Below are 15,717 nucleotides of genomic sequence, written 5' to 3'. Positions count from 1 at the left end.
GCAGATCTACACTTAATCCTTAGCTGCTGAACCCTACTTCTCAACCTGCCTCCACTCACTGGGCTCTCATCAGAGTCCTGTCAGGATGCTGGGCTTTGTTTAGATGCCAAGCCAGTCTGCAAATGGCTTTTTCAGCAGCTTCAGCTGAGTACAAACGCTTGACATCAGAAGGACAGCTAGTACCTAGATTCTGTGGCCCAGAAACCATTCCTTATGTACACTGCCACACGTATTAATAACCTCACAGGCTTTTATAAGCCTAATTAAAAGGCTTGTGCACACTTAAATGTGAAATCATGGCAGAGTGCTGAAGCAGCAAAGCAAGAATCCTGTCCTTGGTGCTGCAAATCCATTGCTGCCTTTCTTTATTAATGATCTGTACATGACAAGTTGAATTCTCTGCCTGCTGTTGCTTGTCGGGCTGTTTTTATTACAGTATCGACTGGAGTCCCCCTCATGTTGGTTGTAGTCTGGGCACGTTACTCCGAGCAGAATTTTTCTTTCAGTGTTTTGTTTAAGGTATTGACTTTGCCAAAGGGAAGGGAAAAGTGTGTGCAGCCACTTAAGTACACAAGTAGTGGTATCAATTTCCATCCATTAAAATATGCACATGCACACAAACTCACGGCTCTGTGCAGTGGTCACAGGCACGGGCTGAGGTGAGCTTTGAAAAACAGACTCAAGAGACCCTCTCCAATATTGAGATTCTGCTGCCAGGAGCATCCTTCAGCCTGTGCCAAGTCCTGCTGAGGATGGTGGGGTTGTTGTGAGTGTTGGAATGACATTTTTCAAAGGCATTTGTGTATTTCATGTAGGCCATTTCTTTCAATTCCTTAGAATGAACTTTATTTTCTAAGGGAGCATATTTCTATTTTTTTTTTTTTTTTTTTTTTTTTTTTTTTTCCCTATCCACTTCTTAGTTCAGTTAATCTTTCGGACTTTGAAAAAGTATTTTTAGTTATTGGGTTTTGGGGGTTTTTTTCCCTTTCCAGCCCAGGCAATCAATTCCAGAATATGAGCAGGAGGGTTACTGAACTGTTCCTCTAGAGCCAGCAAAGATTTCAGCCAACTCAAAGGTGCAGCAATCATTTTGCTAAAGTTTGGTTTGCAGTTTTGATCCAAGACTGGGATATATGTGCATGGATGGTTCCAGCACTGCCAGATGAAACTTGGAGATGAATCTTTGCAAATATTCAGTGATCAGTTGCATTTGAAAATACACAAAATGGGTGTTAGTACAGATGTGTGTTATCTTTGTTTTCCCTTCCAAAGTGGCCCCCCGTCTTCTATCCATTCCTGTTTGATGGTGAGCTCTTTCAGAGGTGTTTTCCATGTAATGTCCCTGCAGTCCCACCCTGAAATACACTGTACAACACAGTGTTACTTGCAGACAGACAAATCTCATCTGAACTGTGGCATTGCCCCAGTGGATTCTGTTCATGTACTGCAAAGGCCTTTGACCTGCTCTCTGCTTTGAGTCGTGCAAAGTCATCCTTTTGTGAATCCTTAGTACCTTACAGTGAATTTCTGTTTGAGTTTCAATAAACTGATAAAAATGGCTACCTCTTTATTTTCTACCTTTTAAACAACTATGTCCAGTAAACTCACTAAAATGAAAACAGAAATGTGCTTGAAATCATTAAGTTGAAACAGAATTTGTTTTTCACATGATCTGGGTTTTTTTTTTTTGTCTTGGGTAGCAGTGTCTTGTCCTAAAGCACCCACCGTCTGGGAAATTGAGGACAATTCAAGATGGGCCATGTCTGATGTGTTTGTTTCATTTGTGCCTTTCAGTCTATCCGAGAAGTGACGGGCTACGTGCTGGTGGCTTTGAACCAGTTTGAGTACCTGCCCCTGGAGAACCTGCGCATCGTCCGCGGCACCAAGCTCTACGAGGAGCGCTACGCCCTGGCCATATTCCTCAACTACAGGAAGGATGGCAACTTCGGGCTCAGGGAACTTGGCTTGAGGAACCTGACAGGTAAGCCAGACTTGGGAATGTGGTGTATTAGTCGCAAGGAAAAAAATGAGCCTGTTGAGTATGTCCCCAGTGCCATCGGTCACTTGCATTCCGCAGGAGATTGAGGTACCACAGGAGCCTGGCAGCTGTGTGTTCATTCTTTTTTTGGTTCACAAAACTACTTCTCTCCATAATGATCCATGAGATGTGTGGCAAGAGCATATTTGAAACAAAAACAGTTATTGAAAGAGTATGTGAACTTTTTTGTGTGTTGATATCACGAGCATGTTGGTGATCCTTGATTACTGCACACGTGTTCCTTCAGGTGCTGGCTATTTTCTGCCAGATAACCTTAGCTTTAGCATCCCCTGTGCCTCTGTATCTTTGGTTTATTCAATTTTAGAACTCCCTTTTCTAAGCAAAAATAGTGCAAACAGTGAGAAAAGTGCTTTTTTTTTTTTTTTTTTTTTTTTTTTAGCCAAAAATGTAAGCAAAATCCACAGCTTCATGTTTACCTGTAAATTCAGGGCTGGATCATGCTGTGGAATAGATCAACCATTCATTTACTGCATCTGAGGATCCAAAGTCAGTGCTTTGGGAGATTAAAACTTGCTGAATATCAATGAGCTGTAACTTAATAAAGAGCAGGCAGTGGCTCTTAGGAACTTCACTAAAAGTATTTTATTTATACCTTGTTCTTCATCACCTGTGATAATTTCTACACTAAATTTTGGTAATTTTGATGTGGCTTTGTATCTGCTAGTGGCTGAAAGCTGACTTAAAATCACAGAGCTGGCTGTGGAGATTGATCCTTAGTATGGAGAGGTGGGAGACTTCTGAGCTATGTTTAGGCACCCTTCCCTCTCTGCTTCTTTTGTCTGTCAGTATTTAGAGTAGCACAAGTGCTTACAGTTCCCTGTTCAGCCTCACTAGGCTGCACAGCAAGGCTTTTAAAACCAGGAGAGAAAAGGTCTGAAATATTTTACAAAAAAAAACAAATTTTGGATGACTCTGATTGGGCTCTTTGCTCTGGTCATATTTTTGACAATTTTCTCTACTGAGAGCATCATGCCAATATCAGAGTGCTTCCCAAATGTCTCTAAATCCCTGCCATCTACTACTCTTCACTCTGTCACTGTCATAATCCAATTTCTTCCTCTTCTGTTCCCATATTTCTTCCCACCTTTCTGATATAGGGAGTTCATTGTGACTGTCTATGCCTTCACATCATATAGAGCCACAGCACTGGGTGATATACAAAGAAAAAGACAATGCTGTTTTCTGGTCTTTGAGTCTCAAAATGCCTTGCCAAGACACTAGGCTGGGTAAAACTGAGACAGAGAGGTGAGGTGAGGCCAAGGCCAGAAAAGGATGGAAGTCTTTCCTCTTGGGTTTGAGGTGTTTGTGCCAGGGGAGTGTTTTACTCCTAGGGCTCGTTTAGCCAGCTTAGCTGCTCAGTAGGGTAAAAACACTTATCCTGTATGCTTTTGCTCCAGTTTTGGTCATGAAACAGCTTCCCTGTGCTATTTGGCAGCTCCTCAGACTCCAGAGATGCCCTCTGGGAGCTGTTGTGATGTGACAGACACAGCACCAAAACTGCCCAGCAAGTGGTTTCATTTTCTTTTGAAAGGTCTTAAGAAAACTGGCCTTAGCTCAGCCTGTGAATCTCTCCCAATATGAGATCATCACAGCCACTTCTTCTGATTTAGGTGTTTACAAAGGCCTCTGATAGGATTATTTGACTTGAAATGAATTGTTGTCTTCTGGAAGAAAAGTGCCCTAATAACACCAGCTTGTCTCCAGGGAGCATTTAAAATAGCTTCTGGGTGCTGAACGTGAGCCAGTGTGTGCTTGAAAATGCTCTTAATGTTTTCTAGACACCATGCCAGGGCCTCATGAGTCTCTCCAGCAGCTGTTCTCTGGCTGTTTTGTGCACTGGTGAAGATGCACTGGGCTATTTTAACCCCCAGCCCACCTCTTGTTGTGCATGTTCATCTTTCATGAATTTTCCTGACACATCCTTAGCACCAGCAGCTGCATAAATAGAACTGCTGGATGTGGGAGTCGGTGGTGTTGCAAGGCAGTGATGGATCAGCAGTATCTGAACCAATTCTTTAGTTTTACCCCAGAAACCATGGGTGAGCTGCTAAACTGAAGAAGAAGCAGCCCCCATGGGCTCACATTCTTCAAGTCCACTGCAGATTTGAAGAGAATCTGGCTTTGAATCGTGCATCCCTTCCACTTGAGTAAAATATTACATGGCTCTTGTCTTGCATGTGACGAATTGTCATTCCAGGGCTTATGCCTTGTTCTTGAGAGTCTGGGAAATTCTGGTTTTATTTGTGCAGTGCTGGATTGATAGGGTCCTGAGGGTATTTCTGCCTAGTGCTGTGCAGTATACAAACACAAGCCCTACTCCCTGTGTTAAATAAATGAGGAAGCTGCTCTCACCTGCAGCTTCTCCTCAAGACACAGAATTTCCATCTCCTGTGCTGTACCACTGCAGCATTTTCTGTGTGCTGTTAACAGCTGTGTTTTTATTGCCAGATATGTCTATCAAGTTTTCATATTTAAATGTTACTTTAAATGCTTGAATTTCCTCCCTTGCACTATAAAAAAAATGACAGCTGTGAAGGCAGTAAGTTTTATCTCACACAGAAAACATGATCTAATTCTCACTCATGATGTCTGTCAAACCACAAGGGAGTTTTGTTTGTATAGCTCAGCCCAGGACTATGTCCTAAAATGCATGTGACAGTTGCAAAAAATCTTAGCTATAAAAATTCTGTTCTCACTTTCTACAAAAACTTAGTAAGTCCACAAATGTGTCAAAACTGAACTGACACTGAACTAATGAAGTGGCTGCTGCCATCTCAGCTGGACTCGTCTCAGTGTGCAGCTTCAGCTGCCAAGGAACCTCTCGGTGAAAAGGAGGGTTTGACATCCTGGCTGTGTTCTTCAGCCTGAGATGAGCAGAGTTGGTGGTGCTGAGGGAGGTGCTGAGCCAGCTTCTTCCAGCCATTGCCCAGGAGTCACTGAAGGTCACCAGGCAGTCAACCTCAGCTTGCCCAGGGAAAGGAAACCATTGGTACTCACATTTGGAGCCCTCCAAACAGAGAGGGAACCTGATGGCTGCATTGCATTTCTGCCTGAGAGGGGAAAGAGGGATAACTCACAAGTGCCAGAACCATTTAGGAAGTGTCTTGGTTAGAAAAGACAGGTGTCTGCTAAGGAAGGCAGAAGCCTCCCCTGAAATGGAAAATGTAAACCCCCTCCCTATGACTTATTATAATTTTGAAATTAAGGGGCTCTTGGGCAAAGATATGGGAGTAAGAATAACAGTTCTTTGTTAGGGAAGAAAATAAAAATAAAATTTAAAAATGCAGTAATACAAAACAACACTGCCAGAGTGTGACTATGACCTGGCACCCTGTGGGTCAGGGAGGTGGCAGCAGTCCCATCCCAGGGTGGCTCAGCCCTCCTGCGGTGCCAGCTGTGCTTCTGCTGGAGCAGGATCCTGCACAAGGGGGGAGTTTTCCTCTGGAGCTCCAGGGCTGGGCGAGATGGGCCTGGGCTCCCTCTGGGAATGCAGTGGGGAAGAAAGCTGCTCCTCTGGGAATGCAGTGGGGAAGAAAGCTGCTCCTCTGGGAATGCAGTGGGCAAAGGCTGCTGTGGGGCTTCCAAAAGTCAGATTGTATCCAGGTAGGAATGCTTGGCACCTCCCCCTGGGCAGAGCATCTCCCCATGGGATGATGGAATTTTCTCAGCCATGCAGGGACACTCACTGGCCATGAACAGAAGAGATCTCCTGGAGAGAGGATTGGTTGTGGAAGAGAGAAAAAAACTGTCCCACTTCTAACAGATGGGAAACAGAATACACAGCCCCAGACCACATATCACAAGTCAGGAGAGAATTATCCCATATTTTCCTCTGTGAAGATGAGTAAGAGAGATCTACAGCAAATTGTGGTTTTGAGCAGTGTCAACCTCATCTTCCCTTTTGCCTTGGGGACAGCAGGTTCCGTGCATCCCTTGAATTCTTTGTATATATTAGAATGAAGTCAACTTAGCAGTGAGAAGTGCAGTAACACAAACAAGAAACAAGCCCACAGCAAAATACTTAGGAGTTTTCATTGTTTGTTTTTTGGGAATGCAGATGGATGATAAATTAAGGTAACTGAGGTTCAAGTGAGGAATAGATACTGGAGGCTAAAGGATTTGATCAGTGGTAGCCATACACAGGGAATCTAATTTGATGAGCAGGAGAATCATAAAGAAAGGACCATTTTCTCAGGTGTAGAAAGTAAAATTTGCAAAATTGTAAATTTCCCCTTCAACAGATGTTTGCAATTTATTTTCTACCTTTTAATTTTTGATTAAATTTTGTATTTATTTTTCTGCAGAGCAAAATTTTAATATTTGATGCTTATAGTATTTTTCCCCCACCACAGGAAACTAAAAATTTTAAATGGTACCTTGGAGTAGCATCACTCCTTAAAAAGGCTGCTTTTCAAGCAGTTTTTTTTTTTTTTCCTTTTGGTTTTTTCCTTAAGAAGCTCATTTACTGGAATTATAATGCAGCTCAGTCAGGTTGGAGGGAAGGACATGGGAGGAGTTTTGTTCAGTGCACCTTTGAACTTAAAATTCTTTTGGAAGTCGTGCTTGGAGGACTGCGCAGGACCCGAGTGATGGCAGGTTTTTGTGGCAGGGATGGCACATTTTTGTGGCAGGGATGAAGGCCACCCCCTTTTTCTTGCCTTGATCACAAAGCCCTTTCCTCAGAGGACATGCAGGAGCCAGTCCTGGTGTCCAGGGGTGCCTGTGTGGCACGTTCCTGCATTCCTTAACAGGGATGAGCTGGGAAGAAAGCCACGTGTGACTTGCCTCAGGCTGGCTGTGCAACAGGTGGGCGAGGCACAGCATCTGTAACCTCGGAGAGGGGTTGCTAGGATACCTGGAGGTGTGAGAAATTGGTTTAAACATCCCCGTGGTCCCTTTGTAGGAGTTCCCCCTAGGAGAAGCTGCAGTGGCTCTGGGGCTGCCCAGGCATGCTCCCCTCCTGGATCCTGCCCACCCAGGCATCTGGATCCCAGCACAGCTTTGTGGCTGGCCAGTGGGGAGGAGAAGAGGGAGGAACACCTCCTTTCCCAAGGGAAGTGTGGCTGTGGAGGATTCTCTGTGTGCTACTAATTCCTCAGGTTTAGCTTTTATATTTTTCAGACTCTGTGCTGCTTTAGTGTGCACTTCTGAGCTTCATATTAGGGGATGGTGAGCTCTCTGCACAGAATAGGGAGACAAAACAATTCCTTCTCTAGCTGGGGACCAAGGACAAATGATCCAAATCTCAGGCCCAAGAGCACAAACAGTGGTGAATTGAAGAGAGATAAACAAGGAGGATGGGAGTTCATGGGCTAAAGCTGGAACTGGACAATGAACTCCAATATGCAAATGGAGCAGAACTGATAAAAGTGAGAGACCCCATGACCAGTTGTCCATTTTGTGACCATGCTGGTTCATCTTGGGTGCAGCCCTGGCTGGGCTCTTGTGCTGCCCAAGGTGGATCCATGGAGGCCTTTTAATAAATCCCTGCTTTATTCTTTAGCTCCATCCAGCCTCTGTTATAGGTAAGCCTTCATAAAGCACCAGTACCACAGACTTCAGGGGCATGCAGAGAACCAACCCTGAGTCCCCCTGGCTCATCCTGTCCCTATGGAGAGAGGGAAGGAGGCTTGTGGCTGCCTCCAGGCTCATAAATGCAAGTGTGCCTGCTAGAGCATGTCTGTCTTTTCTTCCCCTGTTAGACTCTTTCCAAAGGGGGAAAAAACCCCCATCCAATTCCAGCTGCTGCTCTCCTCAGACAACACAGGTGTGATCTAACAGCTGGGAGAGCCCAGGTCCCATCCCTGGTGGCAGTGGGAGCATGGGCTCACTTGGCATCAATGCCTGGGAATGCTTCCAGGCTGCAGATGTGGCCCTGAGGAATCCCAGATAAGGAACCTGCAGCCTGAGGAGCAACTGCCTCCAGCTGGCAGAAAATTGCTCTCAGGGCTTAGCAAGGCAAAAAACTGTGTTTTATACAGCCAGAAATAAATACTGATTTTGAGCTTTGTGAGATTTATATTCATGAGTTTTTTTTTTGTCCAGTAACAAAGGTGGGACATTGGTTTTTAAATTTCAGCAATGCTAGAATTTTGCACAGCGTCTCTGAAGGGTTTTGGATATGCCTTTTTCATGCTAAGTAGTATAACTAATGTCTGTGGTTCTTTTCAACTCATTGATCAACAAATTATACTCAGTTTTCTTTATTTCAGAGCACTTCACTGTTTTCAAATCTGTAGTGTTAGAAATGTGCAACCTGGTTTGGAATGACTATGGCAAGGATTTAAGCAAAAAGCTCATCTTTATAATGATATACTGGTAAATGTTTTTAACTGGAAATTCAAAGGATCCCCCATGTATGTTGTTCCCCTTCCCACCAGTGCTATCACATGATCAAGGAATCACATCTATTGCAAATGGTCTAAATCAGCTTGCTGAAAGTAATGCACAGAATTATTGATGTGAGCCAGTACTGTCTCATGCAGCAGGATAACTTCATGTCACACAGCCTCTCCTGCAACAAAACAGGGCTTAAAATCAAGGGAAAGAGAAACGCGGCCTTATCCTTATCTGGTGTAAATTGGCTTACTTGCTTTGACTTTGTAACGAACTGAAATTTAAATTGCCATTTACTTCCTCCAGTGGATAATTTAATTCATACTTTAATCTATGAGTTAACTAGTGCCTAACATCCACTTAAGACCTCTTAAGGATGTTGTGTAGAGGGTGCTCTGCCAGGATTAATGACAGCTGACTCGAGGCATGTCTGCCCTGGGAGCTCTGGGCAGGGATCCTTGAGCCAGCATCCAGACTTGCTGGCTTTGGGAATGGTGCTGGCCACAGCACTTGGGCCCTGTGCTTGCTCTGAATAACCCAGCAGATCATTCCTGCTGAACTATGGACTCTGCAGACAGAAGCACATTTCCCTGGGCTTTCAGGGTTTTAATTATGTGGCTGCTGGGTAAAGAAGGGTCTGCAGGTAAAGACTTGCCTCTAGGGTAGATGGAGAAAATCCTTCCTAGCCCTGCAGTAATCTCCACATCTGCTGCTTTATTTTGTGAATCATACCACTTGTACAACAGAGCAAATAATGCTTGCCTGCTTTAATTAGACCAATTTTGAGGGTGTCATTGAAAATGGTATTCAGAGAGGATCTGGTACGATGTGGGATTCAACTTTAACACTGTCAAACATTAGTTTAAATGTCATTAAAAATGCATCCAGGTATGTTGCCATTGTTACCTGATAATGCCATGTAAAATAATAACACCACTCGTTCTATTTTTCCTTGGCAATTTTTCTCTTTCACCTCTCTGCAGTAGTTCTATCTGTGCATTTTTCAATTATGAAGCACGAAATTCTCCCAGTTCTGGAGGTGTGAAACACCCTTTAGCTTTCTGGAAATGTGGGCAATCGAGATAAATCCAGTAATACTGAAGCCTTGTGGTAATGGAGTAGCTTTGCCTGGTTTCTGTGACTGGAGAGCTTCAGCAGCATGGGGATTTGTCTGTCTGCATGCTTTGCAGGGAGTTAAACATCTGAACAGAGTAATCCCTCCATTTCAGTCACACAGGTCAGGAATGGGAGACATTGCAAAATATCCAGCTTGGACAGACAGAGCTGTTCTGAGCTGCACTATAACTTAAGTAAAGAGCAGTAAGTGTTACAGTCAGGAAGGGTCTTGCAGTTTATAGTGACAGCACTGCTGAACAAATGGATATCCCAGCCTCCCACTGGCTTGGGAGAGAAAGGAACAGCTGGGCTGTTCTCCCCAGCCTAGATTAAGTCTTGACTAGGTGTTCTAGACATTTAAAGCCTTCCTGCTCCAGTACTATATCTTCTTCAGATGAATGAAAGAAGCATCAATTTCAGTGTTTGTTGTTTGAGTTTTTTATTTTTTATGTTTTCCCCCCCTTTCTCTCTACGGTCTTCTGAATATATTGATTTTCTCATTTCCTTTTGACAGGCTACAGCTGACAAGGAATTCTGTGCTTTTGTAAAGTAATTAAAGTCTTGTGTTACATGGGGAATGTAATCTATCTGCACTCCCTGGCCAAAGACAAGTTGCTGAGCACGATAGTCCAGTTGTCACCATCCACAGTGGGGACATGAGCTGTGAGCCACTGGTGGGGCAGAGGGGCCAGCCTCCAGCCCTGTGGAGCTGCTGACTTCTAGGGCTCAAAATGGCACAAAACTGTAGGGATCAGGTGTCAATCCAGTGCCACAACCTAAAGCTCAGCAGAGGCATTGCAGTGACCTGGCACACAGGTCTGGAAAGTGGCATATGCTCACAGACCTGCATTTTAACCCAAGTCCAAGAATGAGCTCCTTTTGTTCCTTTTTCTACCTTTTCTTGCCTACAGAAATAACAAGGTTGTTTTTTTTCTTTTTTTAAACCTATAGAAATAACAAGTTTGTGTTTAGGTCACTATTCATTTAAAAAAAAAAAAAAAAAAAATCCTGAGTTCAAAGAAGGATGGATCAAACCCCTACTTTTGCATATTGGAAGTAGTTGGTGTCCCTAGGATATGTTCATGCTGTTCATTTTCATGTCATTTGCTGCAGAGGGAAATTCCCTAGAAACCCTATATGGAGGGACTTTGAGGGGCAATGAACCAAAAAACTTTCCTTTGCTGCATTTAGCTCCAGGAAAGCCCCTGCAGACAGGGGAGGCAGGGCAGCCCCCAAACACTCAGCACAGGGGTGAGCATCACGTAGGCTGGTGGAGGCAAGGCTCCAGCACAGCCTGCTTGTTCCTTGGGCTATCTGCAGCTTGGGTTGGTCTGCAGCAGCCTGGAGATGTGCAGCAATGCAAGGTTAGCACTGAGCAGCAAGTCAGGGCTTACCTGAAACAGAGTTTGATCACACAAGCTGTGTCCACTGGGATGTGACAAGGATCCACTGCTGCCTCCAGCATGTGTTGGGTGTTAGTCTGTAAAAAAAAGGTTGCAACAGGCTCGGCCCCTCTGCAGTGCTGCACTGACAGGTCCTGCCTGTAGTGTCCAGGGTGAGGAGAACTCTCGGTAGCTTTGCACGCAGGTAAGAGCAGTCCCCGGTGGGGAGGAAGGGGTTTGCTGTCAGGAGCTTCTTTCTGTGACTGGGAAAAGCAAAGGGAGCTGCAATTACAATTGTCAATTGGCTGGCAAGTGCAATCGACCCTTCCTGACCCGACTCTGCATCCGAGGGCAGCAGGTCCAGGCAGCTGGTTGGGAGTGTGCTCCTGAAACTGGGAAAACACAGGAGGCATCTGCCCTGCCCCTCTGCAAAGACACCGGGGAAGGCACGGATGGGCAGGAAAAGGCAACCTCGAGGGCAAACAGAAAGAGAAAAACAAAACCGCAACCTTGTCGGAGGAAAATCAGAGGTGGGGGAGTGGGGAAGAGCCTCGCAGGCGCCCCAGGAGGAGCGGCAGAAGAGCAGGGCTCAGCTGGGCTGTACCTGCACAGGGGATGGAGGAGCAGGCAGCTGCAGCTCTCCGGGGCTCCGGGCTCATGCCTGGGACGGTGCAGTGCCAGCAGGAGGGAGGCAGGCAATGTGTGGACACGGAGCTGAGCTGTCCGGGGGCTGCAGGAGCCTTTTGTGCACCGCCAGGAAGATGCCCGCGGGCGTGGAGTGGGGGAACAAAGGTATCAGATGAGGAGAACACGCTGGAGGCCTTTTTCTTTGATGTTTGGAAATCGCTCAAGGGGCTGTCTTCTCTGAAACCCCTTTGCCTTGTCTTTTTTTTTCTTCTTTTCTATTTTATTTTATTTTTTTTTTTTCTCCTTGGTGAAACTTTCATAGATGTACTCTCGTTTCTTTAAGGCTTAGAAGTGAAAGCACATCCATCCATCCATCCAGCCCTTGTACAAATGCTGTGCTCACGCTGGAATTCCTTGGGGAGCTGACTTCTGCTTCTGCCTGTCAGAAATAGCAGAGCCACGTGCTTTGGGTTTGAAACTCTTGATTTTTGCGGGGAGGGTGCACAGAAGGAAGGGCAGCATCAAAGGCATCCCCGTCTGCCACACTGTGGAGAGAGGAGAGTGATGCTTTGGGGCTTTTTTTTTCTGTTGGTGTTTTTTAACTGGTCAGCTGGACATGCATCCAGATCGATGCTACAGGCTGTGAAAACTTTGGGTGCTTGTCCCATCAGAAGGGAGGTGGGTCACCTTCCAAAATGACTCTGGGGTATGGGTACCCAAGGGCAGGATGAGTTTATGTGGGGAGGTTCAAGATGTTCTTGCTTAAACTGCTGCTCTTCCCCTCCAGCCTCATGTGTGTAGACTTAGGGTGAGTGGAAGATTCATAGGGAGCTTTTTTAAAATTGAAAAGTGTCTGACAGGAGAATCTTCTGTGAGAAAGGAACAGTTGGAAAAACAAGGGGGAATGTGCTGAAAGTGCTAGGCACCACCTTTCTTTTAAAAATGAAAAGGTATGGCTTATTGAAGAGCTTTTCATGCTTTCTCCTAACAATTAACTTGTATTTTCAATCAAACAAATCATGTTAATTGAACAATAATAATTGAATCAGGTTTAGATTTTATAAAAGCATGCTGCTTCCTTTTTGTCAAGCCAAAGCAACGTCAAATAAGTGCACCTGAACTAGTGGTGAACTTTAGGTCATGACTGAGTTCATTCCCTGGCTTGAGGGCCCAGGCCAAATCCTGCTGAAATTACTAGCAATGTACACGAAACAGAGTGGGTGTGTAGCCCAGGAGATGGCTTTCTCATCTCTGATGGAGGTAACTGAGTTTTCATTAAATAGTCATCTTCTCCTAATATTCTTTACAAACCTCAGCCAGTTAAAGATCCATTATCCTGAGCACAGTGTTGCAAACACTAATAAAAAAAATGTAATATGGAGGTGAGTAAACCATTAATAATAGCAACAAAAAAGTCAGAGTGCAGAAAAGGATAAAACAAATACAGGGAGGATGAAGGCAAAGCACCCTGTCCCAAATGTGGTTGTTGGGGAAGCTGGGCTGGACACAGCTGAATGTGTCCTAGGCTGTGGAAGGAGTCCACAAGGGCTGATAAAAGATTTTCCTTCCTGTTGAATCAATAGGTACAAGCTGTGTTTTGGGAGAGTTGGACATTGATTGGATTGGCAGGCCATCCAAAGCCTGGAGTATCAATAGCATGGCTATGTCCTGCCAATCTCACCACGATCAAGCAGGAATTAATTGTGTTTTGCTCTGAAGTGGTGATACCACACTCCCTAATCTTTTTAAATTCCCCTCCATGGCACTCTTCAGCTGGAAGTGCAAGCCCCCATTGCAGCAGGGCTGCCTCTGGCTGGCATTTGCTGCTCTCTGGGGTGCTGACCCAGGTGTGCTCTGCAGGGCTGCTCTCACTGAAGGTGGCACTCCTGAAACACTTCAGCACCAGCCAGGCTCAGAGCCTCTCCTGCTTTAGGGAGTGCTGGTCTGTGAGTGAGGTTTGATGTCTTAAAAGCAGGCACAGAGCTCAAGTGTGCACAGGGTGAGGCTGCAAGGGCAGCATCCTCCTCTTTGTGTGTCACAGAAGAGCTGAGAGGGATATTTTAATGGCTTTGAATGAATAACAGCTTAATCCCATGGGCTGTGCAGTTAGCTCTGTGCCAGCTCCATAAACCTCACTGCAGCCCCCACCTCATCCTCAAGGAACAAGACTTGTAGATGTTCAGAGCTAGTGGTTTTGATTTAATATTCAGAAGCATTCAGCTGCCCAAATAAAGATAATAGTTTTGCTAGTTGAGAGATTTATTAATATGTTAACATGGCCTTAGTTTTAAGCCTTCTATTCCTCCCTTTCTAGAAAAATGTCTTGCCACAAACCAGCCTTGAAGTTTGGAAAAGTAATCAAAGCTCTGCTGAGCAAATTTGATGGCACTGATGGGTTGAATGAGCTATGACCTTTTCTGACCTCATTCTGCTCCATTTCTCCTTCAGGTTGGTAGCAGTGGCTGGAAGTAAATATTAATCTGCTAATTTACCCTCTGGTATAAATAGAAAAAAACCTGTTTTGTCAGTGGCCTGTCCAACCTCACTGTTTTGCTTCTGAGGATGAAGTGGCAGTGCTGCCTGTGTTTCTCTGCTTTCTCTCAGAGATACTTGGAAGGGTTGTTTCCTCTCTACTTTCTTAGGTGGGTAATTAGAGGTGTAATCTAGGGTTCAAGGATAGCCAACAAAGAAACCTTGCTCGGGTTTAAATAAAATTGCTCCTTAACGTGACTTGTTAAATTGAAACAAACCCCACATGAATGTTCTTTAAAATCCATTTACAAGTGCCTCGTATTGATTTAGCCTACTTCAGTAACTCAGATGAGCTAAATTGATGTCTGTGTGCTAAGTTAAGTACATTCTCCTGGGATTTCATACCTGGCAAACTGACTTGACTTCAAAACTGATTGCAGTTAAACCAGTGCACGCTGTGTGTGAAGAATAGACCTTTCTTATTTGTTGCTACTGGTTTGGCCAAGAGCAATGTGACACCCTGGGGGAAAAGGTGTCTTTGCCCTGTTAAGTGTGATGCTGGGGGGCCCTACTCACCCTACCCCTAAATTTGCCTTTTAAGTGATACTACCATTGCCTAAAAATCTTAGTAGCAGCCTTCCTTCTGCAAGGCAACTGTTGGAAAAAGACTGTTTAATCCTTTTTTTTCCCCCCCAAGGTGCTCTGTCCTTTGGTATCTGGAGAAGGCAAGAGAAACAAAAGGCTTGCAGACCTACTTCTCTACCTTCCTGCCTAATGCCCCCCAGCCAGACAGCAGCTAGGAGCCCTCAAGCAAAGGTTTCTTTCCATTTCTAGACAGCCCCTCTCAGCTTTGGCTAATCTTGGTGTCTCTTTGTGCCACATACCAGAGTCCCTTCAACCACTAAACTGACAGGCTCTTTTTATCTCAGCCACCTAGAGCTAATCTGAAGTGCCCAAACTGACACTTGTGGCCAAACCTCTGCTTCACTTGACAGTGTGGAAAGGATTTGAAGCCTAACCCACCATCCTGCTGAGCATGGCAGCGAGGGCCATGGTTTCCCTTTATTCCTCACAAAGACAGGACGTGGGATGTGGTTCAGGTGTGCCAGTCACCACAGATCTGTGAGCTATTTATTCTCAAATTGTCACTCAGCATTGGAGCTGTGATAGCTGGTGCTGTGTAACCCCTTTGTGCCCTAAATGGATTAAAGAAATGTGGTTTGCCTGATTTTTACATAGGGTTATTGGACCTATTACCAAGGTTTAGATGGTGAGACAGTATTAAACTGCAACAGCAAAATCTCCTCAATAAACATTGAGCTTTCTTTTACTTGTTATGAAAAGTGTTTCTGCATAGACACCTCAAAAGCAGGGGCTTTGCTTCTGTTTTAGGTAATGATTTTGCAAGTAAATCTAAACTTCTGTAAATGGTAATGTATAGACCTAAGCTAACCCCTTCTAGAGCATAAGGGTAAGCAGCACTTTCCAGTTGGAGCTCAAACTCATAGGAGAAGACTGAAAAAAAATAGCCCCTGTGCTAAATAGCACAATGTGATCAAGCAGGGGGCCACCAGCGGAGCCAGGGAGAGGAGTAAAGCAAGGACAGGGAGACAGAGCAGCTTCTCATGGAGCAGCAGTTCTGCACATCCAGAGCTCCCGAGACAGCCAAGTTTCACTTCTGTTTGAAGGCAAAGGGGGTTTGAGGGGAAGGATTTGAAAGGTCAA

General features: G+C 44.9%; 1 protein-coding gene across 9 annotated transcripts in view; it reads left to right on the top strand.

Moving 5' to 3' along the window:
- The window catches only part of ERBB4 (erb-b2 receptor tyrosine kinase 4), a 595,041-nt gene that overhangs the window by 305,409 nt on the left and 273,915 nt on the right, over positions 1–15,717 (top strand). For all 9 annotated transcript variants that reach the window (XM_085584640.1, XM_085584638.1, XM_085584639.1 and 6 more), the window contains exon 3: positions 1,795–1,981. In XM_085584640.1, coding sequence (XP_085440766.1) covers positions 1,795–1,981 — 187 coding nt within the window. The remainder of the gene's footprint in view (positions 1–1,794; positions 1,982–15,717) is intronic.

Source organism: Lonchura striata, chromosome 7 (assembly GCF_050655825.1).
Source record: "Lonchura striata isolate lonStrDom1 chromosome 7, ASM5065582v1, whole genome shotgun sequence".
NCBI classification, from domain to species: Eukaryota; Metazoa; Chordata; class Aves; order Passeriformes; family Estrildidae; genus Lonchura; species Lonchura striata.
This window is presented reverse-complemented; position numbering and strand designations above follow the sequence as displayed.